The 20,489-nt window shown below is 43.0% G+C and overlaps 1 protein-coding gene across 14 annotated transcripts in view; it reads left to right on the plus strand.

Moving 5' to 3' along the window:
- The window catches only part of Cadps (calcium dependent secretion activator), a 454,319-nt gene that overhangs the window by 260,194 nt on the left and 173,636 nt on the right, over positions 1 to 20,489 (plus strand). For all 14 annotated transcript variants that reach the window (XM_021182627.3, XM_029468976.2, XM_085828366.1 and 11 more), the window contains exon 7: positions 19,076 to 19,187. In XM_021182627.3, the coding sequence (XP_021038286.1) occupies positions 19,076 to 19,187 (112 nt within the window). The remainder of the gene's footprint in view (positions 1 to 19,075; positions 19,188 to 20,489) is intronic.

Here is a 20,489-nt window from a genome sequence, read left to right on the forward strand (position 1 = left end):
CCTAAAATCAATGCCTGTGACCCCCAGTGGAAGGAGTAAACCAACTCACAAAAATTTTCCTCTGATGGTGATTATATGCCCCCCCCACACATTTTTAAAAAGGAAGTGAGTTCCAAATAATTCAGTAATCCCAGCAGAGCTGTATGTGCATGAAACAGTGGTTCCTTAAACAAAGGGTGAGAGCAAGAAGGAAGAAACAGAGCTCTGCCCTGCTAAAACTTCTTCTCTCACGCTAACTTATATATTTAGAGACCTGGCCTGCTTTACATGAACGACCCCATCAGTCATGGAATTGGCTGCCATAGGGCCACAGGCATAGCTGGAGGAGCTTACACCAGTGGTTCTCAGCCTGTGAGTCGCAACCTCTTTAGAATCAGACAACCCTTTTACAGGGGTGGAATATCAGATGTCTATTCAAAATAGTAACAGAATGGCTGTTATGAAGCAGCAATGAAATAATCTGTGGTTGGGAAAGAGAGGTTCACCCCAGCATGAGGATCTGTATTAAAGGGTAGCAGCATTAGGGTGAGAATCATTGGTGTACAGCAATTGTGTTATAAAAGGTTTCTATCTCTCCTCTCAGCTGTGTTCCCTGTGTGGTCCCTCTTTCCTCTGGAAGCAAGATGCTTACTCCTAGCACTTCATGGGTCACATTTCATGATGTAGTGACTCAAACAGAAGTAGTCTCCTACCCCCTGATTGCAGACATCCTGTGGTTGATCTTACTGAGTGAACTGAATTAGGAACCTAGGAGATGCAGTGTCAAAAACATCCAGTTTTCAATCCAGGAATGAGATCATCTTTACCTAAAACACGCACAAGAGTAAAGTAAAGAGAGGTGATTCCTACGGAAGCGCTGGAATGCTGTACCCACGAGAACGTAGAGCAGGCAACAACAGATGCCCATGAGCATGTCATCAAGTTGCCCTAGGCAACTGCCTGCCTCCTAGTGATCCATTCATCTTCACAGACTTGGATCTCTACCCTGCATACAGCTCCTAAGCTGGCCTCCCTCTACAGACATCAACACTTCTGAGAGGGCAGCTGACAGAGATGCTAACGTGGGGATCCTAAGCAGCCCTACCTCTCGTAGGCTCCCAATGGTATACATTGGCTTTGTAAAGCAGCAGGCATTCATTGAACACAGTGAGAGATTTCACTATGACATTTTCATAAATGTATATCGTATCTTTTGCTCATATGGACACCTCCATCCATGAACCTCTCTTGTCTCTCTCTCCCTGCCTTGCTGCCAGCCTACCTTCTCTTCCTGGCTTCCTGGTGTGTGGGTGGGGGGAGGGAGGGTTCGAATGTGTGTGTGTGTGTGTAGTGTAGTGTAGTATATGTGTAGTGTATATGTGCAAGTGTATGTATGTGTAGTGTGGTGTATGTGTACTGTATATGTGCAAATGTGTGTATGTGTAGTGTATATGTAGTGTATATGTGCAAGTGTATATGTGTGTGCATACATGCATGTGTGGTATATTTGTACTGTATATGTGCAAATGTGTGTATGTGTAGTGTATATGTAGTGTATATGTGCAAGTGTATATGTGTGTGCATACATGCATGTGTGGTATATTTGTACTGTATATGTGCAAATGTGTGTATGTGTAGTGTATATGTAGTGCATATGTGCAAGTGTGTGTGTGTGTGTATGTGTGTGCATACATTTGTGTGTGTGTGTGTAGTGTATGTGTAGTGTATATGGGCAAGTGTGTGTGTGTGTGTGTGTGTGTGTCTGATGGACACCTGGATTGAGTCCATATAATGGCTATTGTGAACACCTATGTAGCAGTCATGGAGGTTTGAATACCTCTGTGTTATGTGAGCTACCATCTAGGTGCTGGGACTTGAACATGGGTCCTCTAGGAAAGCAGTCAGTGCTCTTAACTGCTGAGCCATCTCTCCAGCCCACCTCTGTGTTGTGTTGACTATGATGCATGCTGGTCTTTATGCAGGAGTAGTAGTTCCAATTTTAGTCTTTTGAAGAACTCCACTAATTTCCATTCCGGCTATAGAAACAACATTCTTACCACCCACTGATGTATTAGGGTTCCTTCCCCCACCCCATCCCACCCCACCCCATTCTCAGCTTCTTGGTTTGTTTCTTCAATGTTGACCATTTAGCTAGAGTAACATGGAATCTCAACGTGGTTTTGATTTGAATGTTCCTGTTGGCTAAGAATGTTGAGGTTTTAGTCCCCCCCCCCCATATTCTTCTATGTTCTTCTATGACCTTCTATGTTCTCCTATGACCTATGTTCTCCTATGACCTTCTATGTTCCCATTGCTCCTCTTCTTTTGGATCGGATGGTGCACACCTAGTTCCCTCTGAAGCTTCTGTACCAGACAATATGTTCTATGAGAGCAGCACCCACGTCTGTAATAACTCTAATCACAGGAGGTACTTGATACATGATTACTGGTTCAAAAACTGAGTGCAAAGCTTGAGATTATCCTAAAAGCAAAGGGAGAGTCCTGAAGGATGCTCAGTGGCTTCCTGGAATACTTCTATTATGCATCTGGTGAAATTCCCTTTCCATACTCATTGCTTCCATTATATCCATCCTTACCACCCGCTGGAGTTGTGTCATGGTGATGGATTCCCACACTATCCACCACCACTGCATCCATCCTGCTCTCCTCTGAGCCACAGTGCTCATTATCTCTACCATTCATTTATCAGCTCATTGGAGGCACCCTTGGGACATTTCTGGAACTATATTAAACTGTTAAGGTACTCTGTGGAATGATTTAATTATTCAGCTGATTACTCCATTTCTCAAATGAACTAGGAGAGAAACTGTAAGGTATACATAACGCACTTCCTCTTAACATTATTATGTCTTATACATGGTAGACAATCCAGTCACATTAATAATATTAAAGATGTAACAGTACATCTTTTCCTGGAGTTACCAGGGTATCATAATATTGGAAAATATGGAAAATCAATAAAGAATTGGATACAGAAAGGAATAGGAGAAGACCTGATTTCCCATATAAGCTGCATGGAAAGCCCCATGTCAGAACCAAAAGAAAAAGATAAAATACACATTGTAGACGTCAGGAAACACCATGGCTGAGTGGAGATCCCAGCATGGAGCATATGCTTGTCCCTCTTCTGACCTCCATGTTGACCCTGGAGCAGCCCTGGGGTTATCCTGTCCCTGAAAGCTCCATCTAGCCTGGCCTCCAACTCAGTAAGTAGAAGCCATGGAGGAATGCTGCTCACTGCCTCATTTTTCCTGTAGGATTTTACTATTTTAGTGTTAAAGGGACATTTAAGTAAAACACGCATTTTTCTTATAAAATGAGACCAATTTTACTCCATTTTAATAAAATTTAAGGATCATAACAATCTACAGACCATGCATCATGATAATCTATGACACTGAGAAATGTTAATTAGCATGTAAAGAACAGTCAGACCTATGACACAAAGTTGTTGCAAGGAGTCAAAAGGAGATGTGTGTAGTGCTGAACTCTGTCTATAGGATATAGTTTCTGTTAATACTGTGCACAGATATAGAAACACATCTCAGACACACTGTAACATGATCCATCACTATAGACCTATCAAGCCAAGGCCCTTAGACATGACATCCAAATGACAATATGATTCTCCATGGAAAATAGTGATTGCAAGTCCAACTTTCCCTCAATCCCATTGCTGCAGAAAGGCTAAGTATACATCAGTCAGACCCTTGCCCCACTCATCAGATTTTTCTTGGACTTTTTTTTCTCATTCTCTCACTCAGAGATACAGCTCTATTTTATGCCACCCTCTGTTAATAAAGGAGAGACTCCTTCAACACCCTAAATATCATTAACATTGTGCCTGACACAAGCAGAAGGAGGTGGGAAAGGTCTGCCCAAACAGCTCTGAATTCTCATGTTAGACACATATTGAATCTTTAATGATGCAAATATTCATAAAAATGTACAAATGACCATAATTGGTAATAAAATTATCATCCTCTGCTTAAAGTGATGAGACTAATGACCACAATTCTGTGAGTTTTCTTGGATGGTTGATGGGAAGAATAAACTTGATTTTATTGTGCTCATAATGAACAGGAGTCAAAGCTATGGTAGTCAGCTTGGAGAGAGAAAGAAGAGTTTTAGGCAAAAAAAAAATTTTTTTGTAGGCACACATTTTTCTTTAGGGGGGAGAAAGCTGAAGTGTAATGGGAAAGTTGTTCAGAATGTGAAGTTGTTCAGAGGTGAAGCCAGGGGGCGGTGCACAGAATGCATAGAGCTGCTGGTTTCATAGCCTGGAAATTATGTGAGGAGGGTATAAAATACAAGTGGGAACAGGATCTTGATTCCCAACAAATGACTTTTTTACTTGCCATGTTCTGTTCCCTCTCCAGTCCCTTCCCTTCCCCTCTGTTCCCCCTTCTCATATCTGTTGGTCACAATATTGTGAGACAGAAAATGACATGAAGCCAGAGCACCCTTCTTAGTCTGGCTGTTTTTTCAGCATGGCTTCCTCTGGGATATTTGGGCATACTTCATGAGTCAAGGACAACTTTGGCTGACTTTTGACCAACTGAGACATGTGGGTTGTGTCAAGATACTCTGTCCAATATTAAAATGGCCCCTTCAGCTTGCTTCCTGTGTCCATTTGCATGGAGTATCCTCTTCCACTGTTTTATTTTAAGGTGATGTCTGTACTTAATGATGAGATGTGTTTCTTGAAAGCATCAGGATGGATCCTGTTTCCCCATCCAATCTATTAGTCTTGTCTTTTTCCTGAGAACCAAGACCATGGATATTGAGAGCTTTCATGAGTAATATTTGTTGACTCTTTTTATTGTGCTAAACTCCCACAATTCCCTCCATCAGAGGCAACTTGGAAGTCTCATGAAATGAGGCAGGATGTTTGGAGATCAGCCCAAGTCCTGAATGGCCAGTTCTGTACTTCCCAGGGGCTTCATCTCTGTGTATCTACCTCTACCTGGGCCTTTATTTGGACAAAACCATAGATAGATATTGGGGTCCCATGTGTGATGCTGTGCTTATTGCTTTCATGTAGGAGGATTGGTTATGAATGTCTTTACTGTGACTAGGTTCCTATGTGAGCTCTGGACCCTGAGGTTTGAGAGACCCTAGTTACTTGTCTTAGCGCTGGATGGTGTCAATACACTTAGGGAACCTCCACAGTACTTGAGGCACCCTTAACTGGGTAGTCAGGCTGCAATCTAGTTCTTATATGGTGGTCAACTCTACCACATTATAAAACAGAGAAGCCATTTTGAATACAACATTTTTTATGTGGATGTTCCTTGAGTGGATACCAGAGATTTGTATCACAGTGAAGGGACCTTATGATGTGTCTGGATTCTATGGGATGTGTTTTTCTCATGGAGGCAACCCAGACCAATCTACAGAGCATAGAATGGAAGCAAGATGTCTCAATTAGGATTACTATTGCTGTGATGAAACACCATGACCAAAGCAACTTGGGGGTGGGGGTGTTCAGCATATGCTTCCATATCACAGTTCTCTATCAAAGGAAGTCAGGATACTCAAGCAGGACAGACACCTGGAGGCAGGAAATGATGCAAAGACTGTGCATGGGTGCTTCTTACTGGATTGATCCTTATGGCTTGCTCACTCTGCTTTTTGTAGAACCCAGGACTACCAAGAATAATACCACCCACAATGAGCTGGGCCCTTCTCCACTAATCACTAATTAAGAAAATGCCAGATCCTTTCAGATAACTCAGTTTGTATGTCAAGTTGACATAAGACTAGCCAGCACACAGGATGGCATGATTAAGTATCAGAGAGAGGACTGTATCAATGAGCTATTTCTATGTAACAAACTACCCCTTTAAAGACATGGCCATTATCTGCATTTGCTTATTTTTCAATTGGTTGAGGTCAATTGATCCAAGATAGGTTCAGCTGGCTTGCTCTGCTTCAGTTTGTGAACTTGGCTAGCTTTGGCTCCTTGATTTCTGTTGATCCCAAATCTTAACTAAATAGTCCATTCTGAATCAAGTCTGTGGGGCCAGCAGCTATCTGGAAGAAGCTTTGTTTATTGTGGCAACGAGCACAGGGAAACAAGTCCACTTTTCAAGCGCATGTAATGACCATGTTTGTATCACCGCTGATTCTCCATGGCCCAAGAAAGCCAACAAAGATAATGGCAAGGGCACAGTGCAGGGATGTGCATGGTCAGCCAGAAAGAGAACAAGGTAGCATCCAGATGGACAGAGCTGACATTCAGGGAGGAGGAAGGAAGTGTGTCTTTTGGAGAAGCCAAGAAAGTGTGAAATTCTCTGAACAGTAATCTTGATCTACCCCAGATCCACTTCAGAAAAGCCCATCAAAGGTAGGTAAGAGAGTTGGTGCTAAGGGAAAGCATTCAGGTGCTCAGGGTAGACATTGTAGAAAAGGAGATGGTTCTGAGACTCATGACCTTGCCTTCACTGCTAAAACTTGGGGTAACTTCAAACCCCAATTTTACTTTGCTCAGAGAAAAAACAGAAGCTCAGATGGTTTGGGAAGATTTGTAAGGTTCGCTCATACCTTGCTGTTCTGTGTCTCTTGACAGGTAGCTCTTGCACTTGCTCATTGCATACCTTTGAGATGCCACTAACTGATTGTCACCACAATCTTTGTTATGAATGTTTTGTTGAGAATAAATATGAACGTTTTGTTGAGAATAGATCTGGGAAGCATTTCTTCATCTAATCCAAGTAAGAGAAAGTTCAGAGAGATATCCATAAACACCCTTGTTTACAGAAGTTATGGCTTAAATATGAAATACACACCACACCACACACACACACACACACACACACACACACAAGCTTGTGTGATCAATGCTTGTTTCCAGCTGGTGCTTTTGTTTTGACAAATTTTGGAAAACAGGGTGTAGCTGGAGGAAGTAGGTCTCTGGGTTCATGTTCTGGGAGTCTCTGCCTTTCTCCATCTATCTCCTTCTCCCTCTCCTTTCCTCCTCCCTCTCTTCCTCTCACTTCCTCTCCCTCCTCATCTCTTTTTCCCTCCCTCCCTGTTCTTTCTCTTTCCCATGAAGTGAAAACCCCCTTTGCCACACTTTTCCCCACCATGATGTCCTGTCCAAATGCACAGGATAAAACAACCATAGACTAAACCCCCTGATAATAATTTGATTCAGTAGATAATTTGTCAGTGAAGAAAACTAATTCATCCAACAGAGAAGAAAAGTAAGCCGTGCAATAAAATGAGGCAGCTGAGTATAGACCCAAGTTACCAGACTCCATACTCTGCACTCTTGGTTCTGTAATCCATGGAAAATGGTAACCACCTTGAATCATAAATGTGTTTATACATCTATGCACAAGCACTTACATATGTATTAAGTGTTTCTCTCATTTGTCTGTGGGACCAGCAGATAGGCAAGGCAAAGTAGATGATCTCAGACATAAAAACTGAGAGTTGAGGTTAACAAATTTGTCTGGTTTCTGATAGAGATAGGACCTTCTGGCTTTGCACCTCATGTGTAAAAAAGAGCTAAGGCTGAAGAAATTTCCTGGGTCCCCATCCCTCCTTTTTGCTTTTCCTGCTTTGCTTGTTAAAACAGACTAGTCAAGGTGCATTTATAATTCTCAGGAAGCCATGCCCTCTTGACCTAACTTGTTACAGAGTGAGCTTTGTATTGCCTTGAGTTTTCTGGATTCCACAGCTAACTGTGGAATCTTCCAGTTATTTCCAGTAATTACAGGCTGCAGCCATGATAACTAGCTCAGTTTACAAAAGCCATCTTAGGAAAATAACCAGTGTTAGGAATGCATAAGGGAGTGGCTGTCTGATACATCAAGAGGAGAAAATTATGTCTGACTTCTTGGCCTCTGCTACTTGCAGAATGCATCCTCTCTCTCTCTCTCTCTCTCTCTCTCTCTCTCTCTCTCTCTCTCTCTCTCTCTCTCTCTCTCTTCCTAGTAAGTACTTACTTAACACAAGCATGTTTACAGGGAAGCAATTAACAGGAGTTCCCTGAACTAGCAAGGAGAAGCAGTCATTACCAATGGTAAAAACACTCTCTGTGGTCCAGATCATGACCATACAACTGTTCTTCCCCACTAGGAGAACAGGACCAAAGTTGGGGGATGAGCAGCAATGAAGTCATTTGACAAATACCAGGAAATCTTACTCTGGAGGTCAGCATCAGGGTACAGATCTGAGTTTATTGCCTAGTCCATAAGCTTATATAGAGTGTTTGAACCAATCCCAAACCCCTAAGTCCTTGGCCAATCCTATCTCCCCACACCATCACCATGCTCCAATGAAAGCCATGCCTGATGTGGTTACTAAGAAGGAATGAGGGGAATATTGTCGCCTGTGAGGATTTCCTTAAAGATGGGGGAAGTGGCCACTGCCCTAACCTCTGTTCTTTTTTGCTGTCTCACTAGTGTGTCAAGAGCCATCTTAGATCTAATGCCTTGTGAGGCAGATCAGGAATCTCCAAGGAGTTGCAGGAGGCTGTGGAGTCTCTCTCTCTCTCAATTCTACCTTTTCCTTCACAATATTGACTTACTTATCCCACACATCCCATACTAACCTGCTTCTTTGCTCTGACCTTGGGGAATTTGGATTTTAGGTTGACCACCTAAGTTCTTTCCCATGAGTTAACCTACAGGGAGTAAGCAATGTGACCTAAGTTCTCAAAGCTGGAGACAGTTTCATGATACCCACGCTGGGTGGAACTTGTGGTTTCCAGTGTGGCGTGTGAGAAACTCAAGCATCCTTCTCAGCCTCACAAGAGAAAAGGCTGAACAAAATATTCAGCAACTCCTCTGAGCATCAGCACAGAGCTCTGGGTCCATAACAAGCCAGCAAGCCAGCAAGCTCTGACCCTGACTGTAGCTTCAGAGACTCAGGGCTTGAGGGAGAAGGGAGAGGAGGATGAGGTGGCAGCTAGGGACAGAAGTTGTGTTGGAGCAGGGCTTGCACTGAGTTCCTTGTCCCCAATACATTACCAAACTTTGCTTCCAGGAGGAATTGCAAGTGATACTAAGACAAACTTGTGGAAAACCTTTTCATAAAGAGACAGACAAAGCTTAAGAACCAGACACAGGGCAGGTAAGTTGGAATTATCAGACTAGGCATTCCTAACTATAATGTTCATATTCAGAATTCTTTTTTTTTAGTTTTTTTTAATTTATTTTTTTTAATTAGGTATTTTCTTCATTTACATTTCAAATGCTATCCCCATACTCAGAATTCTAAGTCCCATTGTAAGATAAGTTGCCTCTGTTTTCAACTTCATAGCAGTGTGAAAGCAGCATGCATGCACTCAATACGCACTCAGAAATGACACTCAAGTTGTGGCAGGCCACCAGTGCCTGGGCTATTGATATGTAGTTCTTTCTCAAGATGCTCAGAAATAGTGATGAACTCTATGGCTCAGGCAGTCCCATGATTTTGAGGGAAAGCCATCAGGAAGTCGTAGTATACCACACTGCTGAGCAATAGCCTTCGATAGTTGACATATTCAGTGCATTTTCATCATATACTAGTTTCAGCTTCCAAAGCATTTGTTGTAACTTCTGTGGTGGAGAAGTGTTGATATAGGTAAGATGAGATATTTAATAGTAGCATAGATAGAAACTTTAACTAAAAAGGAATCAAAATAAAAACTCTAGCAATCAAATACCCAGGCACTTGGGTTGTTCGTTTGTTTGTTTTTCACAAAATTAGTAGTGCCTTTCCTATTGTATAGTAAGCAGTCAGCTGAGTCACTTGTTAGTGAGGTCTCCTGTATTTGCAGTGTTCTGTATACTATCTCCTCCAGCCTTGGTCACATGGGTACTAATTCAGTGATCCCTAGGCACTGGGCACAGAACTCAGGATTGGCATTACCACAGTAGGAAGGGTGGGCTCGGTCTCTGCACTTAGGGAGCTTGTTGATTTTCTTACCCCAGCAACCATGCCAAAGGAATCCAATTGGTAGCTGAGTATTGTTATATTTTGCTCATACCTTCAATCCTACCCATATATTTACACGTATGGTGGATTTACCGCTAGTGACTGAGTTCCCAGTCCTGATGTTTGTGAGTATGCCTGCATGAAGGGCACTGTGCTAGGTGCTGGGAATTCAGAGATGAAGGAAACAGATGGAGACCTTGCCCTTGCCAATCTTCAGTCAAGCCCAAAAAGACCAAGAGAAATGAGGCCAGAATTAAAGCCAGCTGTTAAGGCTTCTGCTGACCTGCCCTCCACCCAGCACTCTGAACCCCTCCTTCACTGCTTTCTTCTTCCTAGCAATGAGCACACTGTCCACAAGAGGTCTGAAGGACAAAACAAGACAGATGTGTGAGTGGTTGGCACAGTCTGATTGGTTAAGCCAGTGAAAGTCTTAGAAGAACAGAAGTAAGGGAGCCAAGTTCACACTGATGCTTGGGTACAGTAAGTCTCAGATCCTGAGAGAGGAGACCCTGCAAGGGAAATGCCAAGGAGGCAAAGCAAAAAAAAAAAAAGCTTTCATCTTTCCACCTCCCAACAATGTGGCCGTGGACGGAACTCTCACCTTCTCTATGTAAATTAGGATTAGCTTTCCTAGTATTCCAAAGGCCCTAAATCCATCCTATCAATTAGTCCCCACGGGACACACTATGATGGCACAATTGATTTGCTTGGAGTAAGTTATCACACAATCAGCTGAAAGGCAGGCCAAAAGATTTTAATGCAGTTGCCTCCAGGCAGTTACTAACATTCCCTCTTAGCAACAGGGCCAGGGTACTTTTATTCCTCAGAATGATGATACTCCCCTCTTGTTAAAGCCCAGGTAATTTCAGGACCAGGGTACTTTTATTCCTCAGAATGATACTCCCCTCTTGTTAAAGCCCAGGTAATTTTATGAACTACACTGATTTAACACCCAGCCCTCATGAGCCATATACCTTGAATAAATGAAATCTAATCTCTGTGGCATGAATTATGGCCTTATGCTGAGCATCACCATGGCAACTAATGACATCACCCCACCCCCACCCTCAGCCCCCACACCTCCCTGCACAAAATCCAGTTCCCCGAGGGTCTTTATATGCCTGGCATAGGTATGTTCTTGGCTTACATGTGCATTCGTAAATATTACTGTTGTCAAAGGTTCGTAGTGGATGTTTGCTGTCATTTGGGGAGGTATATTCCCTTTGTGGCAAATGTGGGGTTTTTTTTTGTTGTTGTTGTTCATGTGGGGGAAATTCTAATGAAAATTACTGTGTGTATTTGATTAGCAACATTTGTTGATAACATATGGTCTAAAGAGGTTTCTGCAAATAAGAGGCTTTAAATAGTAAACAGAGATGTGGCTGAGATGGAGCAGATGCTCTTGGCAAACACACAGTACGAGGTTGCTTTACTGGGGAACCCTCCCCACCCTGCACTGCCTTTCTTCCTAGATCAAAGTGTCCATTTTCAAAGCAGCGGCCCCATGCAGTACATTTGCAGGAGTAATGTGCTGTGACTTTAGAGTCACTCCTGCCCCCTAAAATATGAATTGTCTGCTACTCGTGCTTCTTGCTAGATATTAGTAATAATGTAGTGTGAGCAAGTGAGTCAGCAGGTCCAGGTTGATCTGAAGCAGCATTTGGGTACCATGTGTCTGAAATGTGCTGTGTGCATAGACATGCCTGTGCGTGCACGGGTGGAGGCTAGTGAAAGAGGAAGGGTATCCTGCTCCAGTACTTGCTGCCTTATTTCCATGAGACAGAGCCTTTACTACACTGGCTGGATGTTTTCTGCTAGGCTGACTAGCAAGCAAGTTCCAGTTGTCTTCCATCTCTAGCCTCACTTCTCACATTGCTGGTATTACAGGTATTGCGTATTACAGGTATATGTGGTTAGGGGCCATGCTTAGGTTTTTACCTGGATTTGGATCCTGGTCCTCAAGCTTATGCAGCTGACACATTACATCCCAGAGTCTGATCTTCCAGTGCACTCCATGAGGAATGGAGGATGGTAGATTAGCTCGGCATGGGCTGAGCTGTCCTGGCAAGTGTTCATTTAGAGTTGCTCTTGTGGGTGTGCTAGGTGAGAACACCTTTAAGGTACTGATGAAGATAAACATGGTTCTATTGATGAGCAGGCAACTCCACCCCTCATAGGGCTTGGCTTTTCAGTAAGGTCCAAGAGGACATATTGCAGGCTCATGGGTCACGTGATCTGTGCCATAGCTACTTAACTATGATACAAGAGCAGCCTTGGACACCCTGTAGTGAATAAGCATAGGTATGTGCTAATAAACCTGCTGTTATGCTTTAAAACTTGAATTTCAATGGAGTCCTCATGTATCACAAAATAGTATTCTTATTTAATTGTTTTTGGTCATTTACAATTGTGAATAGTGGACTTAGTAAGACCACCAGCTGGGTAAGCATGAGGACCAGAATTCAAATCCAGGTAAAAAGCTGAGCATGTCCACTAACCACATATACCTCTAATAAGTTCCCACAATGAGATGGGGTGTGTGGAGATGGGAAGATAGCTGGAACTTCATCTTCCTCTAGCCATCACACAGGTGTTCATACATACAACACGTGAACATATAACACACATATGCATACACAGAAGAATTCTTGAATATGTAAAAACCATTTTTGGTTCATGAGCTATATACACATAAGCAAGTAAACAGTTGGAACTGACCCTTAACCACGGCTTAGCAACCCTTGTCCTGCATCCTTAAAGTGAAGGCTTTGTGCACTTCGCACACACACTATTGACTTAAACATAGTATGTTCATTATCTCTCTCCTGTAAATCCCTTCACTAACCTTCTGGGGTCAGTACTGCTCTCCGTATTATTATTTTTTATTTATGTGCTTTACTTATATCCCAACTGGTTTTATACACATATTTGTATAATATATTATACATGTATCATACATGTACATATGTACCTGCTCCTGTATGTATATGTATCATATATATAATTTTCTCCCTTAGCCTCTCTTGTTCCCCTTCTACCTTTTAGATTCTTACCTCTCCTCTCACCTTCTACTTTCATGTCTCTGTCTCTGTCTCTGTCTCTCTCTCTCTCACCAACACACACACATACACAGAGATTATGCATATGAAAGAAATATGGTATTCATGTTTATGATCTTGGAATATTTTGCTTTACATGATAATCTCAGTTCTATCCATTTTCCTCCAAGTGATATAATTTCATTCTTTTTTTATGGCTGACTTAGAATTCTACTATATGTATTTCTTTTTCTTTTTTTTAATTTGGCTTCTTTTTTCTTTCTTTTTTTTTCTTTTTTTATTTTATTAAATATTTTCTTTATTTACATTTCAAATGCTATCCCAAAAGTTCCCTATACCCTCCCCTCTCCCCGTCCTGCTCCCCTACCCACCCACTCTGACTTCTTGACCCTGGCTTTCCCCTGTACTGAGGCATATAAAGTTTGCAAGACCTAGGGGTGTCTCTTCCCAATGATGGCCGACTAGGCCATCTTCTGCTACATATGCAGTTAGAGACACAAGCTCTGGGGGTACTGGTTAGTTCATGTTGTTGTTCCACCTATAGGGTTACAGACCCCTTCAGCTCCTGAGTACTTTCTCTAGCTCCTCCATTGGGGGCCCTATGTTTCTACTACAGGTATTTTCTTTATTTTGCTAACAGGCATCTAAGCTGGTTCCATATCTTGGCTACTCTGAAGAGTACAGTAGTAAACATAGATGTGTCCTTACATTAAGGACTTGGGGTCCTTCAGGTTTATGCTAACACTAGGTCCTGTGATGTTTGTTTGGAGAAAGTCCAACCCTGATTTCTCTAGGGTCTACACTGACTTACATTCTAAGCAATAGTGTGCAGGAGTCCTCTATCCCCCAATCCTCAGTGGCTGTTGTTCTTTGCTGATGCTGATACCCTTCTGACTGTAGTAAAATAGAATCTCAATCACATTTTCATCTGGACTCTCCCCAAGGAGAACATGGCACCCATGGGGAAATAGCCTACTGATGCTGTACCTAACAGGCCTGATATGGTGGTAATTTGCCTGCAATTGGATACTTAAAAATCATGTCCCCAAAGAAGAATTAATTAGTCACCGGCCCTAAACTGTGGAGCTTAGGAATGACTCACCTTGGTTGTCTTCCAAGTTAGACTCTTGTGCCTCCCTACAGAAGGACTTGAGTGGGTGTCCCACCACACAAGCTTTCATATGGAAGTACAACTACAGGAGACAGCTTTTCTACAGTCTTCAGTATGTGCTGGTGTAACTGTCTAATCTTGCTGTCACTGGTATCTGTGTTCCTTCCAGCCCTTAGCTGTGTGAGCCAACCATTGTTTGACCTACAAGCACCCATGCCCGGCTCCCCAAAGAGCTGTCATATGCTATGCTCTGCATGCTGCCTGACATCATAGGCACTCAGTCACTGTGCTCCAAAACACTGCCATCTCCTACAGGAGATGAAGACCCAGGTAAAGGAGGTTTCTACAGGTTACCTTCTGACTCATCTCCACAGCCCCTGAACATACAAGGTGATGCTTCCCAGCCCATTGCTCCTTCCTTTCTAGTTAAAAATCAAAAATGTATTTGTAGTAGTTGACTTACCACTGTTCTTGGTGCAGGCAATAGGATGTACTGAAAATGTCACTTTCCTCCTAACACCTCAGTGTGTGCAGAGGAAGACACAGATGTACCTGTCAGACCATGGGGCATTAATGCATTAAGAGTGCCTGAGAGATAGAGGCCTTTGGGTTCAATAGTGCGGATTTGAGGGAAAAAACCCTCAAGAGTTTAAATCCTCTATTGGAAGTGGCCTGATATTCTGGTGCAATTACATAACATCCTCAAGTGTAACTTTCCCTATCTATAAAATTGTGATGCAACTGGGGTGATCTATCAGGACGCTTAAATGTGCTGATCCATACAAAGTACTAGGCAAGGGTCTTGGCAAACATAAGCCCTCTGTAATTGGTGGCCTTATCATTTTTTGCAAGCTAACTGAACAGGTCACTATGGTGTCATTGGTAACAGACTCACAGAGAAAGGACGCCTTACCCATTGAATTTTATCTACCTTGTGTGCAGATGGAAGTCAATCAGTTAACCTTCTAACCTTGGCTTGATAAATATTATCAGCCTCTGGTCTTTCCAAATAAGAGTGCAGTGGTATTTTCATTCTGGGAAGCTTTTAAAAGGTTTTCATCTTAGCAGCTATAGTCAATTGCACAGCAAGAGAAAAGGGCAGAGAAAACACAGCAAAGAGAAATAGACTTATTTATTGATGCATGGTCCACTAAAACACAAAAGTTTATAACACATCTCCACCAGCTAATTTGTCCATGTGTCAAATATAGCATTGTGGAAAAGTACATTAAACATGGGCAATAAATCCAAGGCTAAAGCTCAGCAAGGGCGAGTCAGTGACGGCTACTGCAGGCTGTCTCCTATCAAGAAGGCCTAATTCTCAGACCTATGCCTCTATCCTGTGGTGGGTGGAGTATGAAAATGTCTACCCTTTGTCTTTATCCAGCTCTGGCAAGAACTGGCTCCTTTATCATAATTGGTACCTAGGCAGCTCCATGCTAGCCAGATTATCTATTTAGAAGCATTATGAGTTATATTTGCATATCAGTTTTTTAAAAGCCTGTAAACTATCCTGTGAAATGTCTACACTTATGAACCCATAGTTACAGAGGAAGAAACTGAGCCACTTCAAGGTGACTCAAAATCCCAGGAGTCTCCAAATGGAGCTTCCCCAAAGATGCAGGGATAATTGATTAAAGTACCCAAGAATGTATGTGGAGAATCGAAGGGAGGATGGGACATAACCATGTGTAATTAGACTGCCATTTACTTCCTATGAGTGTTGTAGCATGCAGTACAGAATCTATGTGACTATGGGTTCATAAGTGTAGACACTTCATAGATTATCTAGCAGGTTTTTAAAAAAGATAATATGTAAATATAATTTATAGTGCTTCTAAAATAGGTAACATGCATGGGGCTGTCTGGGTACCAATTATAATAAAAAAGCCAGTCCTTGCACACGCTGGAAAAAGACAAAAAGTAGACATTTTCATAATTCTAAGAAGGGCCTGAGAATTAATCCTCCATGATAGGAAGGAGCCTGCAGTAGCCTTCACTGAACCCAATCCTTCCTTTAGGAAGCACAGAAGTTTCCTGTCAACAGCCTGGGATAGCCTATACTCACTGCACAGCCATCTGCCACCCCAGGGCGATTCACTTAGTGCTGGCTTCAGAGGCCTGGGGCAAGGAATCTGCAGTGCCTTTGGCTCAGGAAGGGCATATTTTGCTTTAGTCTTCTCCTGTGGCCATCTTGCAGTTCATGGTGATTTTTATCTGTGAAAGTATTTGTGAAATGAAGTCCCCCAACAGAGTGGGGCAGAGAAAGTACTGAGGAAAAAAAATCCTTGATGTTTTCACATTATTTTAAACATGTTTATGCTTGTGTGTCTAGAGTCTATCCATGTGTGCCTCTGTGTGTGTGTATGTGTGTGTCTATTTGTGTGCCTATGTGTGCATGTGTATATGTGTCTCTGTCTGCGCTTGGCTCTGTATGTTTGTGAGTGTGTGTGCATGCACGAGAGAAAGAGAGAGAGAGAGAGAGAGAGAGAGAGAGAGAGAGAGAGAGAGAGAGAGAGAGAGACTTCTCCCTGAAGATCATGTAGCTAGTCTTGGTTAGAATAGAATCTTTTATTTCCCCTGCTTCACTGGGCCAGGTTATTATTTTTAAAGCCTGATAAATAAATTGGGGTTCATCTGTGACCTGACTACTTGATGTGAGTCAAAACTCCCAGTAGGAAAGCAGTTGACTCTAATGGCTTATTTGGTTATTCAGCTTCTGGGTCTCTTAAGCACCTTGCTGCCCCCCAGTCTGGGTTATTTTACACACCAATGAGCAAGGCATCCTTGGGGAGCTTCAGAAGTCCAGGAAAACTGGGTTGCTTTCTACTAAACAGCCTAGGATGTCCCTATGGCCCAGGCAGCTCCAGCTGCACAGGTGGGACAGGCCTGAAATCGAGCTCCTGGGAAGGCTGAAGCAGCAGCGGCTTCACACACGTTGATCTTCCAGACCCAGGTCCTTCCTTCCCACTACTCTGGTGATCTACCCACTCTTCCTAAGCTCACAGTTCCTCTTAGTTTAGTGCATGGAATTTACTTTGTGAAGTACAAAACTGAGACTAGCAGTCGTGTTTCTACAGTTTTATGAAAGAAGAAACAAAAGCAGACATAAGACACAGAGTAAAATGTGACATACCCTAATAGTCAAACAAATACCCCTGAGGGCTGAAGAGATAGATCATCATTCCAGAAACCCATTGTTCTAGCAGAGGACCCAGGTTCACTTCCCAGCACTCCGTGGCAGCTCACAACCATCCTTAACACAGTTCTCAAGGACCCAACTCTCTCTTCTGGCTTGTGTATGCCCCAAACACATCCGCAGTGCACATGCTTACATGCAAGCAAAGAACTCGTACACATGAAACCAAAATATAGAAATCCTTTTAAAGACTACTCATAAAACAATAATGCCCAAATAGGCCATAGAAGCAATGTCCTGTGCGAAGTTACAACAGTACCCTTGGTTTATACTCAACTCCAGATGTAGGATGGTTGTTCTTTTTACATAAAACGCCTGTGGAGTAGGTATCACAGACCTTGAGTATGTTCACCACTGTACATAAGTAATAAAGGTGTTCCCTGAGGAAGAATCATCTCCCATCTAAGTCTTTAATCTAGAAAATAATCAGAGGCAAATTCTTAAAGTACCCTCTAACCAACTTGTTTGCTATAATAGACTAATAGTTATGTAAGCCTCAATGTATTTATACAATGTAACACTGTAGGCAATAAATTTAGATGTTAGCAAATGCCTGACGGTATGGGAAATTGATCACATAATGCAAAAACAATCTGTAGATGAAAGCTGTTGTCTGTACTATTTTCTGGCCCTGTAAAAGAACATATATTTGGCATTATTTATTCATTCAAAAATATTTATTCCATGCCTCCTATGTATGAAGCACCATGCTAAGTTCTAAGGGCTGGGATATAAATGAACAGCAGAGACCTGGTGCTCACAGAGCTAAAAGAACCAAAACCAAACAGGGCTGTGTCGGTTAACCTCACATCACTGGGGGTTGCAATGCCTGCTGTACTGAAGACAGGTTGATACCTGGACCCAGCTTAGACTGTGAGATCAAAATGACAAGCAGACCAGAGGTGGCAAAGGCAGAAGACCCATGAAGGAAGCAGGTGAGAAGGAGGACCTAGGGAAGGGTCAGGGTTGTGCCTTTTAACAGTGCTTGGAGTGACATGGAAGGGTAAGACAGGCTCAGTGCATATCACAGCAGGTCCACAAGGTACTCCATTTGCAACTACGTAATGGATGGAGGCGGGGCGGGGATGGTGGTGGAGTGGGGGTGGTCTCTGAGCATGATGCTGGTGAGTAAAGAAAGCACAACTGAGAGGCCACGTCCCAATGTGAGCCACGCCCTTTGCTCCACCCACATGCTGAGTAAAACAGATTCTCTTCTGTGGCTGAGACTTGGCTACCGAAATCATGAACAGGGAAGAGCACCCCTGTACTTCTGCAGACCTTCTTGTAGGTGGAGCTCCACTCAGTCCTGTTTTCCACTTTTCCTGGAGAGTAGTTCCAACCTGTGACCCATGTATCCCCACCCAAGTCTCTCTGTAAGGTCAGGAGTTAGCATAGTCTCAAGGTCCAAAATTCCACTATCCATGAAGCTGGCTTTCCAGGGCTGAGTTGAAAGGCTGGCGAATGTGTGCTGCTGTTTGCTGAGAAGGGAGCAACAGTGGGAAATTCTGATTTCCTCCAGTGCTGACTGCAAGGCACTCTGGGAAGGCCCATGGCAGCTTCGAGAGCATCTGCCTCTTTTTTTTTTTTTTTTTTTTTTCCCATCTTACAAGTTAATCAACACTTTCCGTTGCTCTGGCAGCTTTGGGGGCACTGGGAGTGGGTGTGACAGTCTGCTCTGCCTTGGGTTAACCCTGCATTTGCTCTTCTTGGGGAGACAGAGAACTACCCGTTGTTGAGGGGTGCCTGTCTACACTGACTCTAATATTCTCTCCACAGCTGGGGCACTCAAGGCGACTTCTCCACAACCCATGCGCTGCCAGCTGTTAAAGTAAAGCTATTCACAGAGAGCACTGGTGTCCTGGCCTTGGAAGACAAGGAACTCGGGCGGGTGAGTGCGGCAAGGGCCTCCGGACAGAGCACAGACAGGGGTATCTGCTGTTACCTTTCTGCCCCAAAGTCATGAAGATGCAGCTCTATAAGTACTGAGGGGCAGACATTTGGAACTACGTTCTGGATTATGCTGTTAGCTGTGAGACCTTGAGCCAGTTTCTCAACCTCTCTGAGCCACAGGGTCTCCTCCATAAACTCTGGAGAGCAAGTGTGATTCAGAAGACAGGCTGGGGAGACTCCTGAACCACACACTCAGACATTATTTATAGCAAAGATGTGCAATGCTGCTGACTAGCTTAACTAAATTCATTGGTATTAAACTGCCTAAGCTCCTGACAACATTAAAATCAACATAATAAGATAAAAGAGGAGTAAAAATAAATCAATCCATGTTTTAACAGGGACATTCAGAATATAAATAATTGAAGTGTTCTGATTACCCCAATGTGGAGAATATTTTGTTAATGGTAGGTTCGAGACCTGTTGTTGGAGGCAGACCCACAAGCCTGGGTATCAGTGAACCAAGCGACTGATCCATTAATAACCACAAGCAAAGTCCTCTTTACTGCCCTGGAAACAGGCCACAATGCAATGCGCTAAGATGTCACACATAGTTAGGTGTAAAATGAATATATACATACATATACATCATATATGAGATATACATCATATATGAGAGAGAGATACATATACATATACACATACACATACACATACACATACACATACACATACACATACACATACACATACACATACACATACACATACACATACACATACACATACATATACATATACATCAGGAAGAGATAACAGAGTAAAGCAGGCTACAGTGTGCTCCTGTCCAGAAAGACTCTCCCTTCTTAGCCAGTGCTAAACACACCCACCACATGCATTCAGTTACTGAGGCACAGAGAGCCCAGCAACCCCAATTACCAGCCCCTAGGATGCTGAGCTAGGGATGTTATTAGGCTCAGCCCTTCAGGGACTTCATAAGTGTTCCCAAGTCAGAAACTCATGAAGCCCACATGATAAAGGATAAAGTAACTTGCCAGAAAAGGAATATAGGCATCTCACCAGTCATCTTCAGCTGCATTGCCCCTGTGGAGAAATAAATATGGCAGGGCTCTGCTGGGGTGATGGAGGCCTAGAGCTTGTTGCTCTTCACACAGATACTTGCATCTAGGTGCCTAGACGTTCACTTTTTCTTCCTTCATGCTTCAGGAACTCTCTGCTTCCTAATGTAGGTCAGCCTGGCCCTCTGCTGACTGGCCATGTTCTGTTGGGCTGGTGCCCT

Source organism: Mus caroli, unplaced genomic scaffold, assembly GCF_978045245.1.
Source record: "Mus caroli unplaced genomic scaffold, Mus_caroli_1 scaffold_12, whole genome shotgun sequence".
In the NCBI taxonomy this organism is placed as follows: domain Eukaryota; kingdom Metazoa; phylum Chordata; class Mammalia; order Rodentia; family Muridae; genus Mus; species Mus caroli.